Source organism: Drepanopeziza brunnea, assembly GCF_022702325.1.
Source record: "Drepanopeziza brunnea f. sp. 'multigermtubi' strain 214-2 chromosome Unknown ctg2, whole genome shotgun sequence".
Lineage (NCBI taxonomy): Eukaryota > Fungi > Ascomycota > Leotiomycetes > Helotiales > Drepanopezizaceae > Drepanopeziza > Drepanopeziza brunnea.
The window spans coordinates 2,269,519-2,295,773 of record NW_027094065.1 but is presented as its reverse complement, the minus strand read 5'-3'; the positions used below and the strand labels follow the sequence as shown (position 1 = coordinate 2,295,773).

Below are 26,255 nucleotides of genomic sequence, written 5' to 3'. Positions count from 1 at the left end.
GGGAGCACGGAGTAGCTGCTAGGTATGTATGTACGTACTTACTTGTTTTCTTGCGCGGGACGGTACGGGGTTGATACGCGACGGTCTGAGGGAAAAAAAAAGAAGAAAAAAAAGGTAGTAGTAGCAAACGGCCGGTGGGTGGGTGAGCTTCGAGGAAGGAAGGTATTGGGTTAGGGTAGGTGGTACTTGAATTCGTGACCGTGATGGAATATGTGGTTGCGGGTTTTACGGATGGGTATGAATATGAAAAGCGGGTGCTATTGCTTTAGTATTTGATCCTTGTCGAGGGACGACCCGATTCGATGCAAATTGTTTGAAATGCTTTTAGGGGGTGGGGTTTCTCAAGAGTTTGCGATATTGAGGGATTAGAAACTTGAGGCTTGGGGGAAAGGGGGGGGGGGATATTTCAAAGAAAGAGAGAGAGGGTTTCTTTGAGGTGGTTTTTGGGTACGATTGGATTGGTTGGAAATTTTGTGGATGGTTCTTTTAGGTACTTGGTCCGTCGCTGTCTCCTGCGGGAGGGAGGTCTTAGGATTTAAGTATTGAGTTGTGGATACCCGCTCGATGTAAATAGTAGTAGTAGTACTTTCCGTTTCGCCCCAGTCTCGGTAGACATCCCCCACTATTCCAAGCTCTCGGTAAAGCCCCCCTTTTTTTCCGAGCCGAGTCGATCACTTAGGCCCCGAATCTGCCGAGCTCGTGACATGGTTACGGATAGCGCGTCTTGTGAAGCATCCTTCATATATCAAAATCCATCTTCATCAATTATATATATATATATATTTTAAGAAAAATTTTCAACCCCCCCCCCCCCCCACTACGTTCTTTACTCGCTCTCAGGCCAACTAACGCTGGATGTCCAGAGCCGGGGGCTTACATCAGGGAATCCATACTTTTTGTATCTCCTTCTTCAAACAATTGAGAACTCGCTCGGAATGAACGGCTATGGAATGCGGCGCTGCGACATGGAATAACAGTACGGAAAATTCTCAAGCTTTAGTTAGACCTCTACAGGCTTTTTGCTGTATGAGCATGTACCCCGGAGGAATCTACAGAGCGAGCTAAGCAAACCGTATGGTGTAGCTGTGAGACCTAGAAGGAAAGTACCTACTGATATCCCTTCGGCCTTCGGGCTTACGGAGTATCCTTTGGACAGAAATCTGAAGACCGAATATTGATGGCGACAACACCTTGCGCATTGACCCCTGTGGAATAAAGCATAGCTCTCAAGACTTTCCGTCACTTCAGTGAATCCATAAATCTATATCAGTATCTGGAACTCCTTCCCATCCATCCATCTGCCTGTCCAACAGAGTGCCCGCAATAACAAATGCCAGTGCTACAAAGGTAAACAAACCCAACAAGACTTCTGTCCCCGCAATACATCGAGGGATACGCTTCCAAATCGCCACTTGTTTCCACCATGCCAAAACTCCCATCCTCTATTCGGCTGCTGGTGCTGGCTCAGCACTCGCGGTCGAGGTTGCGCTTTTACCCTCTGCCAGCCTCAGGACCCCCATCAGCTGATCCGCGCCCGCAGGCCACAAGTGATCTCCCACCTGACGCTGGACATCCCCCTTCAGGATCTGCGCCGTCGTCGGTCTCGCGCCGTAGAAAACATCGTTGTCCTCAGTCTTCTGCTTGATGCTCGTTCCATCCAGCGCGACCGAGCCGTAGAGACCGTTCGACTTGGTATACGTCCATACCGGCTTCACTACAGAGGGGGAAAAAACACCGTGTCAGTACGTACTACTCCCACCAATCTCAAAGTAAATTTCTTAGGAATATGCGAAGCGCCCGGAGGGTGAACAACAGCAACAACAACAACAACAACACTTACTGTCAGCAGTTCCTCCAATGGGCCCCACCGAGAGGGCAATCTCGCCGCCGAGCTTCAACTCGTTGCCGGAGAAGAGCTTCACCGCGTCCTCGGTGTTGAGGACGCACACGCACTCGTACATGTCGATGCCCGCCACGAATCCCACGCCGCCCGACCGCACGCTGAATGCCGACGGCGGCGACCACGATCCGTCCGGGAGGCGGGCCAGGACGACGCCAGAGCCGACGGAGCCGGAGAGCCCGAAGCCGGCACGGACGGAGGAGAAGATGGCGACGCCTTTCGCGTTCGACATCACCACCTTCGGGATCTTCTCCTTGCCTGTGATGGGGAGGAAGGTAAGCGTTCGATGCTCTCTGTCCGGGCCATATGATACGCGTGTTGTGTGTGTGTGTGTGTGTGTGTGCGTGTGTGTGTGTGTACTTACTGACGAAACTATTGAGGATTTGAGCTGCCTTGTCACACTCCTTCTGGACGGCTTGAACGGAACGACCCATGCTTGCTGCTGCTGCTGCTGCTGATGATGATTTTGCGTCGGTGAAAGAAAAGGGTACGCTTCAGTGAGGCTATATATGCGATGGAGTAAGTGGCCAGAAGAAGGAGTAGCTCTGAGAACCGATATGTATTGTATACGTCTCGTTAGCTGCTTAATAGATCGATAGACAACGAGGACTTGGGCTTTGGAAGAGATGAGATGAGGAGGTACCGTCGGCTCCAGGACATTCTTATATACATCGCAATCACCGCCGACGTCTCAGCAAGAAGAGCCATGGTCCGCATCCCAAGATACGCATTCGCATACTCCGTACTCCGTACAGTTCAGTCCACTCCAAGCCACGCATCTCAAGAAGGATCCTGGGAATACGAGCTACGCGAACGCGGACCTACAGGTCCTTTCCTTGTATTGACGTTTCTTCCAGAAGCGAGAAGGCCCGCGGCAGTGGGCTGTGTACGAAGCGAAGGCGTGCCGAAAGTTGGTGACGTATCCCCGTACATCGGATCGAAAGTTAATGCCGGCTCGCTTAAGTGCGCCTCCTCCTTACATCCTTCCAGTCTTCGTCGGCGTAAGCGAATGGCGGATCGAAAGCGAACTGCGGATTTTTCTCCTTGACTACTAAATTATTATATACAAAATACAATTCACAACATCCCCTTTTGATTTATAACCGCGCAATTGGATTCTGTAGTTAGTTACAAGCCGAAAACGCATTCATTTGAAAAAGCCTCTTGAAAAAAATTGATAGAAATGCTGCGTTCAACTAAGTAGTCTTAATGCAGTTAAAGATCTTGCGACGCGTTTCTAACGCGCTATAATATTTTTATCCGAATACTTTCAAGAGACTTGGAAAACTGCCGCGCGTATATACGACCTTGGTAAGCTTACTCAAAGCTGAGCGCGTGCGTAAAGGAACTATACGAGAACGCCTTGCTGCAGGCTTGATTATTAAAGATAACGATTTAATACTTACTTTAATTCTCAATTCGAAAGAGATTTAACAATTGCAACAACCTTTTGAGCGTCGGTTTTTGCGGCTTTGTAAAATGTATTCCTCGACCAACTCTTTCTTATTTTAAATCTTTTCTCGGTGGCGATGATCGAGTAATTATAACCGATACTATGAAAGACTTTTTTCGTAGCAAGACTTATTTCTTTTTTTTATATCAATATTAACAGCCATAACTTCAATTTTGATAGTAATAAAGATTCAAACGAATTATTACGTAAAGTAAAAGACGAATCAGATTTTAACGTAAAATAGTAATCGATAGTTACAGATTTTACCGGATGATACGAGTTTGGATTTTTCGGACAAAGATATACTTGTAGATCGACTAATGACATGAATATTTTATAGTCATAATAGCAATTACTATAGTACAGAATAATTTCCAATCTGCACGAAAAATCCGTATTCGCTTCCGATCCGCAATCCTTTCCGCCGACCAAGACTGAAAGGATGTAAAGAAAAGGCCCACCTAAGCGAGCCGACGACGAAGTCGAGCCCGAGATCTAAGCAAAAGCATCTCTGATGCTTTCCGTACGCATTACATCGCAATCGATGTACCTATACACCATCGTGAGGCCGGCAGCAAGTTCTCCATACCATTTCGCGATACTAGGATAACGTCTCGAGCCCGAAACTTCAAAACGAGGTCGCTTGGTTCTCGCCAGCGGCATCGCTGTGCCAACAGAGGTGAGTAAGCTTGCTTGCTTGCTTGCCTAACCGAGCGCGCGACCCATTATTATTGCTTATCCCTTTTGTCGCTCTCTCTTCTTCACTGTACGGTACCGGTATTCCAACTACCTACCTTTGCTCCACCGAAGATCAAGCGCCGCTCGCTTCTGCCTCCTGCTCACCACCGGCTTGGAAGGGATCAGCAGGCCATCCGCCTTTCAGCCTGCGCAAAATCCTCACGTCAATTTGCTTGATGTTGTTTTTTTACCATGCGTAGATCAACAGGTGTAGGTGAGACGGGATGATCTGCAGGACTTTCCGTAGTTGGGACACCATACCCACGTCCGCCTTCGACCTCTGCGGATTACAAAAGTGTATATGAAAGCGGAATTAACGATTATTGCATAAGCTCAAGCGGCTACAATTAAGCGCAAGGCAGCCTTACTCTCACTATTGCTCTTTTTTCCTTTCCTTTTCTTTTCCATGCATAAAAGATACCCTGCACTGCGCTTCAATCGTTTTACTTATTCCACGGTGATATAGCGGTGTAGTCTTCCATCCATTTATCTATCTATCTATATATATATGTCAAGATCACAAACATTCTCGCCGTCAAAAAGACCGGGGAACTTGAAAAATCTTTAAAGTTAGACTATTAGCAAAGGGAAGACCTAGATAGCCCGTCTTTCAGCTCCGTGACTGCTTGCCAGTCTCTATGATACCAAGACCGTTCATTCATTGCGCGGGGGACCAAGCCCACGATCCCCCGCGTCAGGCTCGAGCTTACATTCATCATCTAGTACCTGTACCGCTTTCATCAGGTTTCAGCCCGAGAGAAGAAGGGAGATCATGGGCCGGCGGGGTAGGAAATTTTGCTTAGGAAGGTCCCTACGAGAAATAGGGGGCAGGGGGGGGGGGTTTTGAACTTTCCCACGACATCTTTTTTTCTCTCTCCCTTTTTTCCCCCTAGAAGATCACCAAACCCACCAACCGTGATTGCCCCGTCCGTGTATCGTTAAAGTATACGTCTAAAACACCTACTCCGCAATTTGGAAGTGCATATAAAGGTATCGATAACTGAAGCTGAGCGAATGACGTCTCCTTCAAACATTTACCTCTACAAAGATCGCTCGCGAGTCGTCGAAATTTCTTCACCATCCTTACTTAGCAAGGGGCGAAGGGGCGGTTGATTAACTGTGCGCCTCCCTCATGGTACACGCGCTCCTCCTCTTTTTTTTTTGGGTAGCATGTTGAACCGTATCGATGACAAGGTTCGGATGGAACTGGTATACTTCTGTATGCAATCATGGGTAAGGTAAACATGCCGAGCAGGTAGTAAGGAACAGAGGTAGATCCCGCGTCTCCAAACCGAGCTGAACGCAGACCCACACCCAATTTACATTCGGAGTGTTGAACGAGAAAGCGTCGATATGAGACTTTCGTTCTGATTGATCCCTTCCTAAACCCACAACACGAACACATCACGACTTCTCCGCAGCGGCGACCCCCTCGTACAGCCGTATGGTTAGCTAGTATACTGCAATCAGATAAAGAGGCAGAGAGTGACTGGTAAGTAACCAGGAGGGAAATATGTGCACGGATGAAGTAGATAATCAAAGTTCAACAATACAAGGAAGTTGTCTACCTGTACAGCTCTGCTCTGCTCGACTCTTTCTTCTCAATTCCGATTTCGAGCCTCTCCTCTCTGTACCACTGCACCTATCAAAGACCCCTGAAATTCATGCTCACTAAACCTTGACCGATCATACACGCCCCCTCCCGTCCTACAGCCTACTTAGCAGCCAGCCCCAACTCTCGATAGAACGCCTCCGTACTTGGCTTCCTCCCCAAGAAGTCCTCCAGCGTCTTCATCTCATCCTGACTGCCCCCCTTCTCAAGCACCATATGTCTGTACCGTCTCCCCTCCGTCTTGCTCATCGGATCCTTCTTGAACACTGAGTGGAACATATCCGCCGAATAGACCTGAGAGCTCAAATACCCATAGTAACCTGCATCATACCCACTAATGAGATGGCCAAAGATAGCTTGGCCGTTGCCCCAGTCAGACTCCATGCCCAGAGCTTGAGGGCCCTTGAGACCAGAGATATCTTTGCGAAGAGCGTTGTACATGGAGGATAGCTCGAAGGCTTCGGCATCTGCGTGGGAGGACGGTGTATGGACCGCCATGTCGAATATGCCGAAGTGGAGTTGGCGGAGATTGAACAGGGCGCCGTTGACGTGCTTGAGGGAGATTTGCTTCTCAATGAGATCATCTGGGATCTGTTCACCGGTCTCGTAATGGTTGCTAAGACTCTTGAGCTGCGAGGGGGTCCAGCACCAGTTCTCGAGCATTTGCGAGGGAGCTTCGACAAAATCACGGACGACCGATGTGCCGTGGAAACGGGAGTACTTTGTACGGCTAGCGAGATCGTGAATGCCGTGACCGAGTTCATGGAAGAGGGTTACCACCTCGTCGTGTTTGAGGAGAGAAGGCTTAGTGGGTGTTGGCTTGGAGAAGTTGCATACCAGAGCAGTAGCTGGGTAGCGACGGGTGCCGTTAGGGTAGAGAAAGCCAGGTTGGAGGTTGAAATTGGCAGCGTGGCCGTACTTGCCAGGGCGTGGGTGGAGATCAAGGTAAAGATATCCGACGAAACCATTGCCTTCACTCTCGTCATCCCAGACGCTGAAGATTTTGACGTCTGCGTGCCAGTACGTGTCTTGAGCATTGCCAGTCGTGGCAAGCTTTGCCTTGTCTTCTTCTACGATCTCGACGAATACGAATCCGAAGAGCTCCTCGAAAATCTTGAGCATGCCGTCCACAGTCGATCGTAGCGGGAAGTATTCTGCAATCTTCTGCTCGTCGATAGAAAACTCTTTCTCGATCATCATACGATTATAGAAGCGAGTGTCCCAGAGAAAGTAGTTTTTTCCCAGCTTGGAAGAATCGAGTCCTCTAGCTTTCAAATCCGCTTTCTTTAGCTCCAGGAGATGTTCAATTTCCTTTACACCACCAGGAGTGAGTTGATGTCTCAGATCATCCAGGAAATCGTTGACTGTCTTGGGTGTCTTGGCCATCTTATCATCGATGCGGAAAGAAGCCCAATCAGGGTATCCCAGAAGTCTAGCAGCTTCGTCACGGAGGATGATAGCTTCCTTGAAGAGAGGGACGTTCCCGTTGCACTGAACCTATTAGCCTACGAGATGCCACGAGGAAAAAATGCACTGACCTTGTTCTCATTTTCGATGAAAATTTTCTGTCTCGTCTTCGCATCAAGCGCAAACTTCAACGTGGGGAACAGATCCGGATACTTGAACGTAAAACGCAACTTCCCCTCGTTTTCGCCAGTCCCCTTTTCGAATCCAACCAATACATCCTCGGGGACGCCCTCAAGTTCTTCTCTCGTGAACCAGATACCGCCATTCTCCTCGTTGAGGTTCTTCTGAAACTCGATCGCAATCTGCCATACTCAGCCATGCCCGGGTACAACAGACACAAAAGAAGGGGGTCTCAAGACGCACCATGCTCAGCCTCTTCTTAATCTCCTTGAATCGATCCCTCTTAACTCCACTCTCGATCCCCAATCCATTCTGCACATAACTCCTGCGTTCATTCTCTAGCAACTTCAAACTCTCTCCATCTAAGCCACTCGCCTCCCCATCTTTCTTCGCCTTCTCCCACGCCGCATCAATCAGCTTAAACACGTCCTCGCGCATACCAGCCTCGATACTGAAGTCGTCCATGATCTCCTCGGCCTTGGACGAAGCATCGCGGAGCGCGGCATCGGTGCTCGTCGCTTGATAGAAGGCGAGGATGCGACTCTCGAGCGCAAAGACATCTTCTTCCTAGTAATTGGCTGCTTAGCAATGTTCACGTCGAAACACGGTCCCAGTCCCCTACCTGCGCAATCCGCAACATGGTATTTTCAAAGTTTGCCGTCTCAGGGGTGACTTTCTCTACAATGTCATCCAGTAGCTTTCTCGTCTTGTCACACAGCCTCTTCGCATCGTCGACCAAGCTGCTGGCCGTAGCCGTGAACAACGGCGGCGGTTGAGGGGGGGTACGGTACTTGGAGGGCGCCATCGTGGAGTTTGTCAATGGGCGGGCACCCCCAGTCTTGTGCGGCGAGAGAGCAGAGAGGGGATTGTAGACAGGTGGGCGGATTTGGGCCAAGAGACCTGTTGGTCGACGGAAAGGGGTCAGTAGGTGACTGGCTGAGGGGTGAATGTTTGGGGCGTGGAAGAAAGGAAAGGGAAAGGGTATGGAAATGGAAATGGAATGTCAAATGGGGGCAGAGGGAAGACGTACTGCTGAGTCGAGGCCCGATGCGAGAGGATGAGGATGCCAGAATGAAGAAGATGGCCGAGAAGAGCAGAAGGCAGAGAGCTGTAAGCTTCCAGCTGCCGGGGCGGGTGAGCTTTGGAGCCAGGGTGGAAAGGGCGTCGTGGATACGAGCGATTGGAGTCTAATGAATGGTATTGAGAGGAAATAACGTGGAGAGTTGTGGATGGCAGAGATCGTATGGAGATACGGGTATTGATGGTGATGGTGATGGTGATGGAAGGGTCCACGTTTCAATCCAAGCTGGAGCTGAAGCTTTAAAGGACGTACTGTAAGCGGGCACTTGCCAATGCAGAAGGAAGGCTGAAACAGACACTGAATGCAATATTAATAGCAGTAGCAAAGAGGTAGCATTCAGTTGATCTATCTAAGTAACGATATCCATTCATTATAGTGATATTCGACTTTCATGTTTCTGTTATGCATATCAAAGCAAAAGTAGCTGATTCGGAGTTACTGATCTAGGTACTTACCTATCTATACTACCGGTACCTGTGCATGACATCCAGCTGCAGCCAAGCAACCCATCCAACCCCAGATCTCAGCCTCGCCAAAACCATTTCTCCCTCCAAACATCCACAATATCAACACCACCACCAACAGCCACGCTTCCACCATCCCAGACCTCACCTCGACCGATACCACCGACCCAAAAGAAAGGAGAGAAGCAGTCTGGATGGCGCTCCCTAAAATCAATACCTATCAGTGAGCCCAAGTTGCTACCATACCATCCCACACCACACCCAGCCTTGTGAGCCTGCAGCTCATGAGATATTTCCCTCCCATATCAAACAAACAGCCTCACAGACCGATCATTCCATATCCCTCAATACAGCTCCCCTAATATAGCTCCCTTCGCTGACTTTCCCCCCCTTTACCAACCCAGCTGCCTCTGCACCACCCTCCTTCTCGCAACAACCCACACGCTCTCCCACCTCCCGCGCCGCTCCTCCCCCCAATCCCCATCCACCACATCCGCCTCCTCCGACACAGCCTTGATCCTCCCCCTCCCTCCCCTCCCCTCCTCCTCTTCACCCAATCCCAATCCCAATCCCACAGACGACAACCCCCTCCCGCCCCAAGGCCACAGCATCCTCCTCGCCCTCTCCCCGGACCGAAAACTCACCATCGTCCGCCGAGAGGACGGCTTCGAGAAGCGGCTCCTCTACCGCTGCGCCCGCTGCCGGCTGGTCGTTGGCTACGAGGTCGTGCACAACCAGCACCAAAAGGTCGCCGCCAACCAGAACACCACCACCAACAGCAAGAAACCCACCAATAGTCATCCCCCACACCCAGATCACACTCCCATGGACATCGACACGGAGAGCACGAGCACGAGCACGGGGGATCCCACCAAGACCAACACCAACACTACCGCAACCGCAACCGAGAACGATCAGAAAGGAAAGCAAAGGCAGGAGGATGATGATATAGATGCGGATGCGGATGCGGATGTAGATGCGGATGCAGATATGGATGCGCACGCGCCACCATATCAAGGCAAGATCCTCTATCTCCTACCCGCCGGGCTAATGAGTACGGAGGTCATGGTGAGCGATGCTGGTGCGGGCATGAGAGCGAGGGTAGGCGGAGGTGGCGGAGGCGGGGAGGATCTGGGTATAGGTGGTGTCGGTGGTGTCGGAAGGGGCGCTGTGGCTGCTTTTGAGTAGGTTGAGTATGTAGAGCAGTGAGGAGGGTAGGTTGATCGGGAGGCTGGAGTCAGAGAAAGAGAGAGATCGACATCTGGGGGATAGTTGGGCAGGTAGGTGCCTTTCGCATGGATTGTGGTTGCTTAGCGAAACGGCGCCACGGAACTGAAAGCCCTATCTTGCTCACACATACATGCAAGAGAGGTCTTGAGAAACAGAGTCGAGAGAGACACACGCTCGATGCAAACCACACTTGCATTCAGTCCTATCCACTCCACCAAAAAAGTATTCCCGTGCCCGCCCCTGCCAGGCTAATCTCAAAATGCAAATGCAATTCCATACAAGAAAGACATGAACCCTTAGCATTAACGCCATTCCTTACACCCTTTCCTTTCTCCGGTGAAAGCTCGCGCAGCCCTATCCATGCCGTGGCTGCGTATATCTCGTACAAGAAGTATGCTTTCTCCTATCCTATCTAACCATCTCCATGCGCCTGCTCATAGAAGCGTCTAGTTGGCGAGGATCGTACGGACGAGATCTATTGCATGGCCTGTCAGCCAGAATCCCATGACCCCTTCGTTCAAATCTGACGCAGGGGCAGCGTGTGGACGTACCAGTGTAGTTGATCTCCCCACTACTTGTATCCACAGCCTTCAACAGCTCATCCACCTCCTCGTCGCTCATCTTCTCCCCCAGATTCGTCAGGATGTAGCGCAGCTGGCCGACGCCAATGAAGCCCGTCATATCCTTGTCGAAGACCTGGAACCCGCGGCAGTACTCCTCCGGCTCGCCCGGGTCGCGGAATCCGCCGGGGCGGTTGAGCATCTTGGAGAAAGCCTCGAAGTCGACTTTCGCGCGCATCGCATCGTCAGCACACACCTCCTCAAGCGTACTTCTCAAGTGTTGCCGGTAGGAAGGCATGGAAGGGAGGCAGTGATAGGAGGAACGAAGAGTACGTACAGTCACCACCAACCCCCTTCTCCAACTCCCGGATCTCCGCCAGCGTCGGGTTCTGGCCGCACGCTCTCAGTAAGTCGCCCAGTGACTCGGTCTGCACGCGCTGGTTGCCGCGCTTATCGAAGAGCGCGAATGCTTCCTTGTAGTTGGTAGAGGCCTGAATATCGTAGGTGCCATGGTTAGCTGCCATTTCGTTCCTGTATCTGTATATATCCTCTGCTCTAATCTAATCTCTGCTCTGCTCTGCTAAATCTTCTGATCCTCCTGTCGCCGTATACTGTTCCTATAACCAGGGGAAGCACTACAGATGCGTCGAGAGGATGTGCTGCTGTTGATAGATGGCCTGCCGATAATTCCCGGTCCTTTCGTTTCGCGGCTTCGGTTGATTGATTGATAGAGCGAGCAAAGCGAGCCCAGCCAAGCAGGATTAAAAGGGTGCTCGAGTAAATGCAGGCCTAAGATGCAGTATCCGATGCGAACCGTGTGTATTCTCTTTCTTATCCTGGTGCTGCGTATGATGGAGTTGCGTATGTTGTATTGGTGTTGTTGTATCGTTTTGTAAACAGCAGAGTCGAGAGCCCCTTTACAGCAGAACAAAAACAGAGCAGGAGAGCAGATCAACAAAGGGCCCACAGGGTTGTCGTGGTCGCGGCTGCCCATCCCATCCCCTCATTTGCCCTCTCTTCAGTCCAGTCCCAATTAAACTGTTTTGGCGCCTGCCCGAAGCCCTCCCCCCTTTCCGAAAACAATGCAATGGAAAGGAACGAAAGAAAAGAAGGTGCGCTTACCATGTTGGTTTGTACTGTATGGTATGTATTGTAGATATTGGGATACGTAGAAGGTACGGAGGAGGAATGAAGTGGAGATTATGTATTTGAAGAGAGTTGGATGTTGATGTTGGATGTGAAAAGGAGATGCGCCGCTTACAGGCAGGTCGGAAATGCACGTCCCTCGGGGTAGGCAAGTGTGGTTGGCATCGCAACGGTGGAGGGGGTGTATGGAGTAAGCGAATAAGTATTTACAATACTTCGTTTAACAATTTGGTTGATTCAGGGCTCAGGATTTGGTTGGAAGGGAAAGGCGTTCGAGGATTGTCAAACGCAAAAGCCCTTTCGTAGCAGTTCTTTGTTCCAAGGTGATGGAGCAAGCCCCGAGTGTTGTTTACTTTGCTTCATCTCGCTGTAGCTTACATCTTATGACCTATGAGACCTACGATCCTTATTACGTCGAAGCATCCAGGGAGGCTATTTGGTCGGCGGTTAATCACTCTCTTTTCCTTAGAGCATCCAGGATCCTACTCTCAGTTCAAAAAGGGTCTCACGTCGACTCCCCAGGGCCAAATCCTCCTATCTCTACCTACCCTTAACCTACCGGCAAAAGTACACCTCCTACCTCCTCCTGGCCAGCAAAATAATACTCCCCCACTCGTTCTCAACCTCCAAATATCTCCACCTCTTCCCCATCTCCTCCCAACTACTCTCCACCCTCCTCATCTCATCAAACATTCTATCCACCACATCCCCTCCCCTCCCAATCACCGTGTTCCTCCTCTTCTCCCTTTTCCCCTCCCTCACCCTCACCTCCCGATAATTGACAAACGCACTAAACGTCCTCACATACCCCTCCAACTCTCCCAGCGTCAACCTCTTCTGCATCAACACCTCCCCCTTCCCCTTCCCCTTCCCCTTCCCCTCCATACTCGGCTCATACTCAATCCTCTCTACATCCTCCCAACCCGACTCCGGCGGCACAATACCGCGGTACAAATCACGTAGTATGCTCCGCCCAGGCTGCTCCCAGTACGGCCCCATATGATCCTCCCCATAACAATACTCATCCAGCACTCTCGTCGCCTTCGGAAAATCCACCAAGTAATTATCCTTGTACCCCCAAAACGCCAGCGTGCCTCCTTTCCTCACCGTACGGCTCAGTTCCGGCCAGGCTCTGCCAAAGTCGAACCAGTGCGCCGCCTGGCCCGCGACGACCATGTCCAGTGAGCCGTCTGCTACGAACGAGAGATCTTCGGCGGAAGCTTGCCGGTAAGATATGTTCGTGTACTTTTCCTGCGGGGTGGAGGACTGGGCTTGGGAGATCATGGAGGCGGACGGGTCGGTGCCGAGGACCGTTGTGAAGGAAGGGGATAGTTCCCTGGAGATCAAGCCATGCCCGCAGCCTAGGTCAAGGAGTGTGCCTTTCGTAGCATTTGGAGAGGCGTTGTGGAAGGCTAGGACTCTCTGGAAGAGCTGGCGAGGGTAGCTGGGTCGGAATGTTGCGTAGGAGAGGGCGTTGAACGTAGACTTGCTATAGGGAAGGGGGTTTAGCTTGGGTCTGAATGTGCGTATAGGAGGGGGAGGAGAGGGAGGGAGACTTGCGTGAAAGTCGCCATGATGCTACCTATCCCTCTTCCTCCTGGGTTTGAACAGGAGATCGGGAGATAGGTAACAGGAAGCGTGTATCAATAACTGGTGGCCTCGCTCTTCCAGCAGCTGCGTTTTTGCGCCGACGAGCGAAAGACGAGCGTAGGACAAGCTAATGGCCAGATGTCAGCTTCCGAAGTTCAGAGGAGTAATTGAGATATCACATTAAACAGTTAAACTATCAGAGTAATGAGATTCCCGTCAATATGGGTACAAAGAGTTCATCAGTTGAGATGTTGACGCCGTATCATGCAGAATAATAAGATGCCGGATTTTTTTCAGCCTTTCCCGATCACCTCGGCTTATCAGCCTTCTCTTGGCATCGTCTACGTATTTACATGAGCCAACGTCAAGTACGAAAATATTTCTTCTGTGTAGGAAAGAAAAAAACCCCCTTTATACCTTGACATGGAAGGATAGTCCGTTGATTTTAAACAATCCCAGTGTCATATACACAGTGCACAACCCTACCGCATCTAGCTCGAAAGTAAACAACGCTTGACTTCCGACCTTTCCTTCGTTGCTTATACAGCGAAGTAGCCTCTAGCATGTAGGTTGGACTCTTCGAGGATATTGTTTGCCTATCCCTTTGTTTCGTCTGGGTTTTTTACGTTCGATCCCAGCGGGGCAAGATACCAACCATACGATTCTATGTTCGTTTGATCTCCAAGATAGCCCAGTGTAGAAAGGGGTTCCCAGCTCACGAGGCCTTGTTCGCTAGCTCGCGAGGCCTACCCCACCAGTATATAAACCTCGCCAATAAGTGTTCGTATTTTGAGACGCGCGAGACGTGACCCCCACTATGTGTTGACGCCTAGAAATTCATCATCTTTGGTTCAACCGTACTCTCCAACATATACAGTTGATACAGCTTCCCTGGCAAGTTTCTTCAAGATGGCAACAGAAGCAGCAGCTCGGGCATTCTTCTCGGCACCTCAATTTGCAGTCGTAGGCGCATCTAGCGACCCTACAAAGTTTGGACACAAAAGTAACTAGAGCTATACATTCTCTATCTCTACCATCCATCTCTATATATGCTAAGAACCCACCCAGTCTTCACTTGGTATACGCACCACAACCTCCCCGTCACACCCATCAACCCGTCCTCTCCGGAGATCAAAGCCTTCCCGCCCTACCCCGCGCTCGACATAAAATCCTACCCAACGCTCCCCAACCTCTCGGCCCTCCCCAACCCAGCACAAACATCAGTCTCCATCATCACCCCTCCCAAAGTCACTATCAAAGTACTGGAAGAGGCGAAGAAGCTAGGTGTGCAGGGTGTATGGCTGCAGCCGGGAAGCTTTGATGATGAGGTTTTGAAGTACGCTATGAAGGAGTTCAAGGCGGCTGTTGGGGGCGATGGGGGGAGAGGACACGAGGGGTGGTGCGTGCTTGTTGATGGGGAGAAGGCCGCGAAGGAAGCGGGGAAGAGCCTTAAGTTGTGAGAGAATGGAGAGATGAGAGCTGGGGAATGGCTGCTGGCCCGGGGGCATGTATCCAGCAGTGGAAAAGTATGCCGCGCTTGAGAGTCTGGAGGGAAGAAGTTTTCGACTTGCAGATTCCATTGCTTGCTTGAATCGCTTTTCTTCTTTCACTTCCTGCTAAAATCCCCAAAGGAGTGTTTGTCACTCGTACTGGCTGTGGTGACCCAAGTGGACCAAGCCAGCACTATTCTTCAGTTCTCCGCCGGAGAGGCGGCGAGGCTTGAATCGGAACTTTGCTCTGCCTTTCTGATGATTTTGCTACAATATGGACTCATCAGATGACAGAGGGGTGTTCCTTGCACATGAATCATTGGTCCGAGTGGATCTGAGGAATCCCTCCATATAATGCTTCCACAGAATACTGTCATGCCACCTCGAGATGAAAATCTCCATACAGAGTGCTCTGGAGAAGCTGGCACTCAAAAGACGTCAAAATTGCCCGAATGAAAAATGTACGACATGGTGAGCAAGAGCGTTCATCGGGTTGCATAATATCTAGTCACCGCATTCAGCCTGGTTACCTGCTTTCCCAAATCACTTTCAGAGTTCAGTGCCATCTCCGTGTCTTTCTCCGGTTGTTATCTCCTCTCGATCTGTTTCGTGTCTATGACTGTCTTTCGATTACCACAGTGCGAGCCTTGTGAGAATGCTATCTTGCTGTTTGGCAAGCTAACTTCCACGAAGGTCTTAGAAAATTTACTCATTACGTGGGTAACATTAATGACAACTGCTTTTCTTTAGCCAAAGATCTGTCGACTAAAGTCGAAATCAATACTCAGACAGCTGCTGTTTGATGGTAGTACTCAGTGTAACCGCTCTATTGTTTACCTAAACTCGCTTCAACCCCTCCCTCGCCCAAGTCTGACACTCTCGAGATATTTGCTCACGGGCCGAGTATCCTTAATGCTGAGAAGGAAGAGTACTTGCGTGTACCATCGTATTCACCATCCTTCTTCCCGCGGCAACCTATACCTCCAGGCATCGTGTGCAACATCAACAAGGCGTCGTTACGTGTGTAACAGAGCTATCACTCCTACGATCTGCCTACCACCACTTGTGGCGTCTCCCGAATCCTTCCTACTATGTTGAAATAGAAAATTTGCCCAAACCTACGCCTACAGTCGTAAATGACAACTCTATGAGTGAGTATTGGGGTATGCACTCATCATTGGACAATCAAGCGACTCCATGAAGAACTTCTCACGCAAGCACCAAGGCTGATATCCCGTGTGCACTCACGCCAATCACGCCACTAACGCCACTGATCCTTCCCCAGACTTGGCGGACTCTCTCATTTGCTTGGGAATTTGCACTTAATTTGTCTCCCATGATGACATTAGACTCCTGTCTTGTCTCGCTAAAAATAAATCGGCGGAGCCTTGCTCCGCTGATGGTGATGATATTTCAAAAGCTTCAACTTTGATTTATTGTAGCTTTGACCCGGAAGTATGAGACAGTTTACAAGACCAATTATGCAAGAGTTAGATGATGATTGGCTGAGAAATTCGTACGCGACCAATACAGAACAATCCAACCATGCACTAGACCACGGCTGGACCGATGTCAACACTGCTCTCGCTTAACAGATGCGGACCACACTTCTCAGCTACAAAGCTACGAGGCCCTCACTCGTATTTAGCCCGGGCGCTGCAGTGATCACGAAGCTATCGTGAGATCCTACAACTCAGCCGCAAGTCTGCCTCTATGTACCTCTCCATAATATTCCGCATCACGCTCGTATCGAGGTTACCGACATGGACGTTGTCGACATCATCGGCCAGCCTCGCAACAGCATAGCCGTGGTCTGGATTTAGATCCTCGTGTAGAGGATGGCAAGTGATCATTCTCAGATCATCACTCAACTCAGCTCGAAGCAAAGCTGCCGAGCCTGGTTCCTCTGTGCCTCGAGACTGTATGTATATATAAGACCCTAGAACCTATTTCATCTCTATCATTCAGCACCAGCAGTCACTCACAGCTTCCTCAGTCATATCAACAAACATCCTTAACTACCTATCAAGAAATCAACAGCATACCCGTTACTCCCCAACAAACACCAAAAAAATGCAACTCACCACCATCCTCCGCCTCGCTTCCGGGCTCGCAGCTGCAGCTCTCACCCAGGCCACTCCTCTCATCCCCCGCCTCTCCCTCCTCCCCACCGCCGAGATCACCTTCCACGGCGCCGCCGACGCCCAATACACCCTCACAGTCCCCCTCACCGGCTCCCCAATCTACACCTACAACCCGCTCTCCATCTCCTCCATCTCCTCACCCAGCATCAACATCGCCACCAACTGCGTGCTCTCCACCCCAGACTACCCCCCCGCACTCGTCGCTGGCGCCCCAGGCACCTGGATCCTCGGACCCCCCCAGACCGTCATCTCCCTCTCCTGCAGCATCTCCGGCAACAGCAGGAGGTATCTCCCTCCCCCACCACCACCACCGGCAGCCAGCATCCTGATCGAGTTCCAGGGCGCGGACCCGGACCAGGGTGCCTTCTACTCCGTCGTGGTCCCGCTAGATGGGACTGTCGTGCAGACGGATAACGCGCTGAGCGTCAGCACGCTGGTCGCGGGCTTCGATGCCCTGGCTGCGAATTGCGTGTTTGGGTATGCGGATGGGGAGGCGGCGTTGGCGAGGGTGGCGGTGGATCGATGGGCTGTTGGGCCGCCGCAGGGTATTATTGAGGTATCGTGCCGGGCGTGAGTTCTAGCTAGCTAGGTGCGCGTTCTTGAAGTTTGGGTGTTTGTTGATGGGGGAGAGAAAGAGGAGGGGGGCGGGGAGGGGGGCGGGGAGGAAGGGAGGGTGTACGGGGTGTGGGAGATTTGATTGATTGTTTGCGTTTCTATGGATGCGTTGAGAGGTTTGTTGACATGGAGGGGAGGGGAGAGGGCTTTTATTAGGGACTTTTTTGATTCTATCTTTTTTTGATTCTATCTTTCTTTGATTCTATCTTTCTTTGATTCTATCTTTCTTTTTTCTTTTTCATCATCAGACTAGAACTATCAGACTAGAACTAAACAACAGCGTTGCGTCACCTACCACAGAGATCATCTGTTGCTTCCTCGTGCCTGTCATAATCACTGATATTCAACCCTCTCCATCCTGGTCCGAGTCTTCGCCTCTTAGATGTAAGACGCCTCGATCAAGTACCCAACCGTAAACTGAACACCGTCAGCTCCGCCTCCCACGTTATGGGGGACTGGGAGGGTGGTGTAGGCCACAACATACCTTTGAATGTCTCAAGATCGCATCCCACATGATTGTCGCGTAGGTGTCGCTGGCAGAATGGATGTAGGGGGAACCCGTGTCCATGGCCTCATCGCAGACGTATGAGGAGGCTGAGTCTCAGTGGGTCAGCTACATCTAATATCTAGAATTCTGTGCCGGGTGGATGGATGCGTGCGCGCGCACCCGCGGGCCGGGGGGCGGGGCCGGGGGGCGAAACTTACGGAATCCATTGCTGTATCCCGAAGCGTGGTCGGAGCATCCGTAGCCGCAGGTGTCGGTGGTGGAAGCCAGACCCGTGTACTGCGTGACAATCCTGCGGACGTAGGCCACGAGAGAGGCGTCGCTGTAGTCGCTGTAGACGCTGACTCGTCCGGAGGGAGAGTACCCAGCCATGTCTGATAAGAAGAAGCCCTTTTTGTCAGCTCTGTTCGAACTGTTCTCCAACCATCACATATTTTCCTTCGGCCTCTCTCGGACTCTGTCTCTGGAAGTCAAGATAGGGGGGAGGAGGTATTGGCAATCACCTACCTTGGCACACGAAACCCAAGACGGTCTTTCCAGCCGAGGCGTAGCTGGAGAAGATGGCTTGCGAGCCCAGAAGTCCACCCTCCTCCCCGCCGTAGAAATGGAACTCGATCGTGTTCTTGGGCTTGAAGCCGGAAGCGGCAATGACCCGGAGTGCTTCCATAAGGACGACGACGCCAGAGCCGTTGTCGTCTGCGCCGGGGGCGCGGCCTGCAGTCGTACTTCCGACCGAGTCGTAGTGAGCACCTATGATAACTGCGAGTACACTATTAGTATGTTGTGTGAGAAGTAGGCAAGGGGAGAAGAGAAATTAAAGGGGTCATACTCAGGTTTGTGCTTGTCCCAGGAATCGTGACAATGATCGATGGCTGGGCGAAAGAATGGGTAAAGGTCGTCACGGTGATTGCCGCGTTGGTCGATGCGAGGCTCCTCACTTGAGTGAGAAGCCAGGTACCTGCTTGTGTACCGTATGTAGAGCGGTAGTAGCGGTTGAAGAAGCTGGGCCATGTCAGCGTTGCGTTTTGGGACAAGAGCTATTTCTGACATACTTGGTCAGGGTTGTCAACCAGCTCTTAGGCCCCGTATTAGAGAGTTTCGCAATCAGGGCCTTGGCCTCGGTCATATGTGAGAGGGCAGGGTAGGTGACTGCTTGAGCCCGAAAGAGACCTTCCGATGGCTCGGTAGAAAGACGGCGGAGAGTAGTCTCGTTCTATTATCGCGAGTCAGCCAAGTTCGTCCTCGTTCTTTTGCAAGGGAGAGGTGTACCTTGATATCAGTGATGTCGATGAACTTGATGTTCTTCGCCACATAGTTTCTGATCTTCATATCCTCGGTGATCCAAGTGCCCGGATCAGCCTCTGAAGTCTTGATCAGGCGAAGGTTTCCATCATTGGGAACTCTTGCGTCGGTTGGTGGCAACGCAGCCACTACCGACAGCGAGGTAATGAGAACCGCAAGGATCGAAGAGAGAAACATTGTGAACAAAGACCAAGGAACGAATGAATGAAAAAATGATTGAATTGAAAGACTTGGGAGAGAAAAGAATACAAGACGGCGGCTACCTGTCTATATATGAGTGAGTCCCTGCACTATAGCTACACCAATCAACTATAGATGGATGATCCAGATATTAACTGATCAGCTTTCACTGAACCTGTACTGGTCTACCGCGCACCTTCCCAATCTATTCAGCTCGGGTGCCATCTATGTTCCATGGTCAACAAAGCTCGGCACTTACTCGAGTAAGGCGAATGAGATCTTAGCATTGGATCCATTGCAGGGCCAAGAGTCTTAAGCCCCTCTAAGCTTTCCACCCACCTTCTTGAATTGGGTTGACCGCAATGGGATTGGAATTCAAATTCCTCGGTACTGGCAGCATCTTATCTTTACTGGCTCGATAAGTGTGAACGGCAGGGCCCATTGGATGCGGACAGGCCCGCTTCGCTTGCATGTTGTGATGCCAAGGACCTGAGATGTGGCTGAATGTTCGGATGTGTTGTGAACTGCTTGATGCAGTCTAGCGCGACCTTCGCCACCCCAGAGAAGGTTTATTTAAAGTCGATAGCGAAGCTTTTGGACAAGACGGATGAACTTCTTGGTCTAGTGCTTATAGGCGACTACAATGTTTGGATAAGGACTCAGGTAGAAATTCGCTTGCGCTTGACCAAATACAGCTAGCCAGCCACGCTCAACGCTGCTAGAAGTAGAAGAAGCCGATGATCTCCCATGCCTCAAGCGAACATTGTGGAGTAGTTGCATGCTGTTATGTGTCGTGGATTTCTCAAAAGACGCTTCTGCCAAGGCGCGAACTGGGCTGCAGGGCGGGCGTACCGAAATGATTGAATTATGCGAGACTTTACGAGTTGCGCGGGCTATTAACACGCAGCTCCTCTCTAGGCTCTAGGCGAGTTCTCGGAATAAAACAGTAAGAGGAATGCTTTTCGGAAACATTGTGGTCCTGAAATGCTTACAATCAAACCCACCCCATTACTCACTCCCATCCTATCCCATGGATAATCCGGTGTACAGGGGAGCGAATAGAAGAAGATAAATATACATGTGTATGTCCATAAGTGGCGAAGAGCATATGTTCTCCTCAAGACCTTGGTCACAGCCTTCTTACGTCCTACGCTTTTTGGACCTGGTGGGCTTCCCCTCTTCCTCTCCATCGTCATTGGAAGCTCGCTTGGTACCGCCACCTTCGATGAGTTTGACCAGTCCGTCTTCATCAATAGTCGTGATACCCAGACTCTCGATCTTCTCCAACCTGCGTTCTAAAAGTCAGTGTGCCGCAGTAGTATCTCTAGACGCGAAACTTACTTGACTGGACCCGCGTCGTTCCCAACCACCACGTACGACGTCTTCTTGCTCAAACTCGACGCAACCTTCCCCCCATAATTGACCACCAGCTTCTCAGCATTCTTCCTACCAAGCGTGGGCGGAACACCAGTGACATAGATGGAGAGGCCCTCCAACGCCCTTCCTACCCCGCCAAGCAGGGCCTTGTAGTTACTCGGCAACTCAGACTCATGGACTGAGCTCTTTGGCTTCTTCGAATTAGCGGCTCTCTGCTCAACAGGCGTCTTTGTCTTCTTCGGTGCAACGACCTTCTCCTGCTTGCTCTCCTTTTTGACTGCCTTGGCTTTGGCTGGCTTCTTCTCCGCCTGCGCGATCACGGGATCCACGATAATGCTTCCTCCGATCAGGGTCTGGAATTCGACTCTAAGACTGTTGAGACCGTCTTCTTTGCCTTCGCTGAGGCGCGCGTTGGCCGACTCGACAGAGGCGTGGACGGAATCGATGGAAGTACCGTTGAGGACAATGTACACACCCGCGGCGGTAGAGCTCGCGCTGGCGGCCTTCTTGGGCGGCATCTTCGCTGCGATCTGGGGGCTTTTGTGGATATTCTGAGGTTTTGAGCAGGTCAAAGTGTGCGTTGCACCAATCTGGTTGTTGAGATTCATAGCAGCTAACGTGACTACTTCGTACGAGGCAAGTGGCACAGTTGTACTGTCCAAATTTATCCTAGCGCGTCTATCACAGAATTGGTGCGATATCACATGAGGGCCTTCGCCAAATGTCTGCTTTTATTCGCATTCTTAAATCGTTTCTCCCATGATTTTCTTGCTTGCACTTTCTTCACCATTTTCAGAATCCTCAAAATGTCAATGGATTTGAAGAGCGGAATCGGCGGATTTAAATTAGCCAGCTTATCACCAGGGACTGGTGACGGTCAAAGATATTTTCACGCAAAGATAAGGAAATAACTCGATGGTCAGGTAGGATTTTCCTTCGAATCCACGACACGCGCACCCAAAGTTTTTTTGTCTCACTTTTATCTAAAAGATTCTGACCATACCAAGCGTTTTGAACTAATCAATCCGACAATCCATATATGCATAATTCAAATGGAGATCTGGTCTACCAAGCTTCTAGCGCTTTCTCCTTTCAGGAGCACTTGAAAAGATCGTCCAGAATATGTGGTTTCGGCATTACAGAAAACATCGTCAGTTTCGACATCTCAGACCCCCTATCGACCGGGGATATCATGGCAGCTGAACAAACGTCTTGCCATTCAGTATTTTCGATTCGCTGTCACTTTGCCTTACGAGCTTAAACTGAGTCTGCGAGTTTGCAGATGTATACATTTATTGCGGGATTCTCCACCTCCAAAGCTTCCTCTCCTGCGGTGCAACTATCTCATGAATTCAGGGCCCAGGTGAACTATTGATTGGGATGGTGCGGCCGGGTTCGTACTATTTAACAAGAGGAGGGGGTGTAAAATATTCAATAGGTGCATATCTGTTAAGATCAACTGACCTGTCACATACAATCGGTCCTCCTGGTGTTGCTCGAAAGTAGGCTGACGGCTGAGACGCTAATTATGACGACAAAAGTAGAGGCACGAAAAAGAATACGCGCAGTGCACTATGCGGCTACTACTAGGAGAGCAAGAAACTCAAGTTTCATTCCTGTTCGCATTCATCCAGCCCAAAAAAATAAGAGAAAAATAGGTGAAGATATATCTGCATCGAGGCAATGGTCAACAACTATGTGCATGACTTTGTACGTCGAAGGCTATCCGGGTATTCAGGGGCTCGCTTGAGCGCGGGGTATGTTTACTCACGCATTAACCTCTCAAGAACGTCACGAGTCGATTATCTTGGATCCTACTCGGATGGACTTGTCTGAAAATCTACATAGCTAGCGCCAGCCTGTCATCTGCGGATGTATAAGTCGAAACCAGGATCCGAAACAGACCGAAGACCGTTTCCGCTTCGTCTGGTTTCAGGCACAGCACCACGTCCTGGTCAAATATCCTCATGCGATGCCGCGATGCACAGAATTCCCCGTCCTCCTACCAATAATATGCTGTTCTCTCAAGGTCGTCTCAAATCGCTGGGAGAGTTTGTTCCCGAAAGAGGGATTTGGACGATGCGACAATATTTGGGTGATATGCCACAACCTGTCGTCTGATCCGTAGTCCCGGGCATGGAGATCTCTGCCCTAGTCTGATCTGAATTTAGATGGGCGAGCCTTGCGTGGCTGAAGTGTTGTATTGCCGGGCTTACATGATATATGATTGATGTCCTGCCTCCCAGCCACGGAGAGGGATACTGTATGGATGCGCTTCAGTATCCACGCCTTCATTTAACTACTCCTACTTCTTGAATCTCTGATAGTCTTTGACTCCTATCACATTCATTCGTTCGTATACATTCATTCCTTTGAAATTGTGTCTTTTTGTTGCGAGTCCACGTTATAGAATCCAAGTTATATTTTCAGTCTCTTGATCTGAATTGCAGACCGAGAAAAAACACGACTATCGAAAAACCACCTTACGATTATTTCAAATTTGAAAGACTAGATTAGCAGTATTGAGGGAGCATACGAAAAGATGGATTCACGACTCGGACTGCCACAGCAGGCTCTCAGCAAGAATGAAGTCAAGGCTTCGTTCCAAGGACAGAGCGCAAATGAGGAGTTCGACTTCGATGCAAAAATCGAAAGGGAAACAGTCCGGAAACCATCGGGTTCAGTTACGGTCACGGAGGGAGGACTACAAATCAGGGCAGCAGCTGATGTGATAATGGATCCAAAACCAAGCAATTTGCCCGAGGATCCTTTGGTACGACCAGACCTAATATTTTCAGGTCAACTACTGACCAGATCATAGAACTGGCCCAGATGGAAAAAGGAAGCTGCTTTCGGCACCTTGATGATAGGAACCGCCGTTGTTGGTATCCTGAAGTCCATGTTGGTCACTGTAAACTCTGTTGTCGCAATCGAATCAAGCGTCGACTATGTAGCGGCTGCAGCACTTACGGGGGCCCCTTTAATGTTCGGCGCGCTCGCTGGATTGATGAGTCAGATGTCGAGCCAGCTCTTTGGCAAGCGAGGAATATACATTGGAAGCGCTGTTCTTATTCTGGTGGGCGCGCTCTGGAATATGCATGTCTACAACATTTACGCACAATTTATGGTGTCTCGCATCTTCCAGGGCATTGGATGGGGTATGTTCGAGGCGTTGATCTCAAGCTCAATCGCGGACTTGTTCTTCGTAAGTCCCGAGTCATTGTAATATCGGGTTTTTTTTTTTTTTTTTTTTTTTCTTTCTCACTTTTACTGACGGAGGATATTAGGTTCATGAACGAGGTACGAGAGTCAACATTCATAATGTCGTTTCCATTTCGTTCACATGGGGCACCCCAATCGTGGGTGGATACGTTTCTCAATCAGTAGGCGGTTACCGCAACCAACTCATGATCGCCAGCATCTTACAAGCTATCTCTATCCTCTTACTTATCTTCGCCTCACCTGAGACGACGTTCGACAGAGCATCGTCCCAGCCGCCTAGCGTTGACATTGCGCCATCAAAATCAAGCTTCAAGCAATACCTCGACACACTTAAATTTACCAACCCGCACAGCATCAGCAAGTTCGACGTAAACGCCGCCCTCCAACCTCTGAAGGCCTTGATCGCACCAAGCACAATTCTGACTACGCTTCTTACTGCTCCGCTCCTGGGCTCGGCTTTTGGGATCGCCAATTCGCTATCGCTAATGTTCTCTACTATGCCGACCCTCTTGTTCCCAACCAGACTCGGATGCCTCTTCGTTCTACCACTCATATTCTCGCTTCTAGCTTACTCCCTCGGCGCCTTCCTCACCTATGTGCGCATCAAGCCTCCGTACCATCTCGGCGACTCGCCCGCGAAGACTCTCACAGTCGCAGCCCCTGGACTGTTGATCGGCGTCTCGGGCCTCCTGGCATTCGGAATGTGCACCTCGACAGAGCTGATGCCAGAGGTCGCCGGTAACGGTACCGCATTTGAGATCAACGTTGCCGGGATGGAGATCTCTCTGCAGGCCGTCGCGGCCGCATTCGGCATGATGGTCGGCGGTGCAGTCATGCTGGAATACTCGGGCGCGACCTACCTTTCGACTTTCGCCAGCCCGAACAGGCCTGGGGATAGCGAGCTAGCTGGTGCGCACCACGTCCTGCAGGAACTCGTGGTTGGCATTTGGGTTATTGGGTTCCCGATGTGGATCTCGGGTGATGGGGTGATGGGTGGACTCGAAAATACTGCGACTGCAATTGGCGTTCTGGTGGCTGTCATCGGTGGCTCTGTGGTAGTCCTGCTGTCCATCAAAGGAGACGTATTGAGAAATATCGATATTGGGGTGCTTAGAAGGGGACCAGAATCAGGTAATGGTGATGGTAGAATTTAGAGATGGAGGAGCAGGGAAAGTTTTATTTAAGATCGAGCTAGAATGGCAAGTACGCTCTGGCTCGATATCGAGATTGGGGTTCCCGAGTGATGATCGCGCCGGGTAGCGGTACAGTCTAACAAACAATTAACATTTTACCTTCAAAGTCATCGTGCATGCGCTGAACTGGGTCACATGTTTACCCAAGATCCGCCTGGTAACATGCTAGTTCACTTCAGTGTTACAGCCAGCACCTGAGGGCTAGCTACCATTTAGTTGAGAATTTATGTAGGCTAGGATTATAAAAAATTCTTTATACGATGGGCGGGATTACCTCTCAGCAGAACCCGCGAACCATCTGCTTCTTCCACGTTTGTAAACAACGGGGTAAGCTAAGCGAGTGTTCACTGGCCTTCGATCCACTGAAGGTCTAGACTATTTCGAATACAAGATCCGGGAAACATTGCAATTTTTTTCGCCGCTTCTGGATATCTGTCTACATTCTTTTTTTCTTTCGCATGCAGTTCGTGACATATGAATTAGGGCATCGAGTCGATTATTTCTTACATGCCCTGTTTACGAGTAAGAGGTCTTCCGAGTAATCATGTCCACAGGGCTCCTAGACATCTCTGTCACACACTAATCACTAATCTATTCTGACCACGGGACTGATTGCTTTGAGAAACTTATATTCGAGTAAACATGCTTCGCTCAGGCCGGATGTTTGCTGCTCGCTTATTCTGGCCAGCCTCAAACGCGCTCCTTCCTCGATAAGCGCCTGGAAAGCTCAAGATCTTCGTCTCCAAGACAATTGCTTCGCGTCAAAAAGCTCATAATCTTCTTCTCATCATACAGGTCGAGGCCAAAAAGGCTAGCCGCCCTTGAGAGTCTGGCCGAGAGTCTGGCAAGCTCTTGGAACAGCTCAA

At 50.4% G+C, this 26,255-nt stretch overlaps 10 protein-coding genes across 10 annotated transcripts; 4 read left to right on the top strand and 6 right to left on the bottom strand.

Moving 5' to 3' along the window:
- Positions 1-1,442: 1,442 nt before the first annotated feature.
- Positions 1,443-2,334, bottom strand: L3040_001809 (uncharacterized protein; the record flags this gene model as incomplete). The annotated part of the gene is made up of 3 exons (XM_007294480.2): positions 1,443-1,714; positions 1,841-2,158; positions 2,265-2,334. The coding sequence occupies 3 exons, from the start codon at positions 2,332-2,334 to the stop codon at positions 1,443-1,445; spliced, it is 660 nt and encodes a 219-aa protein (XP_007294542.1).
- Positions 2,335-5,805: 3,471 nt separating this feature from the next.
- Positions 5,806-8,095, bottom strand: L3040_001808 (uncharacterized protein; the record flags this gene model as incomplete). Its single annotated transcript, XM_007294479.2, has 4 exons — positions 5,806-7,194; positions 7,242-7,472; positions 7,534-7,857; positions 7,913-8,095. 4 exons carry the CDS (start codon positions 8,093-8,095, stop codon positions 5,806-5,808), a joined length of 2,127 nt encoding a protein of 708 aa, XP_007294541.2.
- A 934-nt stretch (positions 8,096-9,029) lies between these two features.
- On the top strand, positions 9,030-10,023 carry L3040_001807 (uncharacterized protein; the record flags this gene model as incomplete). Its single annotated transcript, XM_066156903.1, has 2 exons — positions 9,030-9,058; positions 9,240-10,023. The coding sequence occupies 2 exons, from the start codon at positions 9,030-9,032 to the stop codon at positions 10,021-10,023; spliced, it is 813 nt and encodes a 270-aa protein (XP_066012909.1).
- A 488-nt stretch (positions 10,024-10,511) lies between these two features.
- L3040_001806 (uncharacterized protein) lies at positions 10,512-11,750 on the bottom strand (the record flags this gene model as incomplete). The annotated part of the gene is made up of 4 exons (XM_007294477.2): positions 10,512-10,540; positions 10,617-10,850; positions 10,963-11,116; positions 11,748-11,750. 4 exons carry the CDS (start codon positions 11,748-11,750, stop codon positions 10,512-10,514), a joined length of 420 nt encoding a protein of 139 aa, XP_007294539.2.
- Positions 11,751-12,347: 597 nt separating this feature from the next.
- L3040_001805 (uncharacterized protein) lies at positions 12,348-13,345 on the bottom strand (the record flags this gene model as incomplete). Its single annotated transcript, XM_066156902.1, has 2 exons — positions 12,348-13,260; positions 13,332-13,345. 2 exons carry the CDS (start codon positions 13,343-13,345, stop codon positions 12,348-12,350), a joined length of 927 nt encoding a protein of 308 aa, XP_066012908.1.
- A 925-nt stretch (positions 13,346-14,270) lies between these two features.
- On the top strand, positions 14,271-14,821 carry L3040_001804 (uncharacterized protein; the record flags this gene model as incomplete). Its single annotated transcript, XM_007294475.1, has 2 exons — positions 14,271-14,364; positions 14,430-14,821. 2 exons carry the CDS (start codon positions 14,271-14,273, stop codon positions 14,819-14,821), a joined length of 486 nt encoding a protein of 161 aa, XP_007294537.1.
- A 2,103-nt stretch (positions 14,822-16,924) lies between these two features.
- L3040_001803 (uncharacterized protein) lies at positions 16,925-17,569 on the top strand (the record flags this gene model as incomplete). The annotated part of the gene is made up of 1 exon (XM_007294474.2): positions 16,925-17,569. The coding sequence occupies one exon, from the start codon at positions 16,925-16,927 to the stop codon at positions 17,567-17,569; it is 645 nt and encodes a 214-aa protein (XP_007294536.1).
- Positions 17,570-17,988: 419 nt separating this feature from the next.
- On the bottom strand, positions 17,989-19,594 carry L3040_001802 (uncharacterized protein; the record flags this gene model as incomplete). Its single annotated transcript, XM_007294473.2, has 7 exons — positions 17,989-18,027; positions 18,095-18,204; positions 18,316-18,489; positions 18,623-18,874; positions 18,945-19,117; positions 19,168-19,328; positions 19,385-19,594. 7 exons carry the CDS (start codon positions 19,592-19,594, stop codon positions 17,989-17,991), a joined length of 1,119 nt encoding a protein of 372 aa, XP_007294535.2.
- Positions 19,595-20,737: 1,143 nt separating this feature from the next.
- L3040_001801 (uncharacterized protein) lies at positions 20,738-21,492 on the bottom strand (the record flags this gene model as incomplete). Its single annotated transcript, XM_007294472.2, has 2 exons — positions 20,738-20,885; positions 20,939-21,492. 2 exons carry the CDS (start codon positions 21,490-21,492, stop codon positions 20,738-20,740), a joined length of 702 nt encoding a protein of 233 aa, XP_007294534.2.
- A 2,024-nt stretch (positions 21,493-23,516) lies between these two features.
- Positions 23,517-25,350, top strand: L3040_001800 (uncharacterized protein; the record flags this gene model as incomplete). Its single annotated transcript, XM_007294471.2, has 3 exons — positions 23,517-23,747; positions 23,796-24,179; positions 24,262-25,350. 3 exons carry the CDS (start codon positions 23,517-23,519, stop codon positions 25,348-25,350), a joined length of 1,704 nt encoding a protein of 567 aa, XP_007294533.2.
- Between the last annotated feature and the right edge of the window lie 905 nt (positions 25,351-26,255).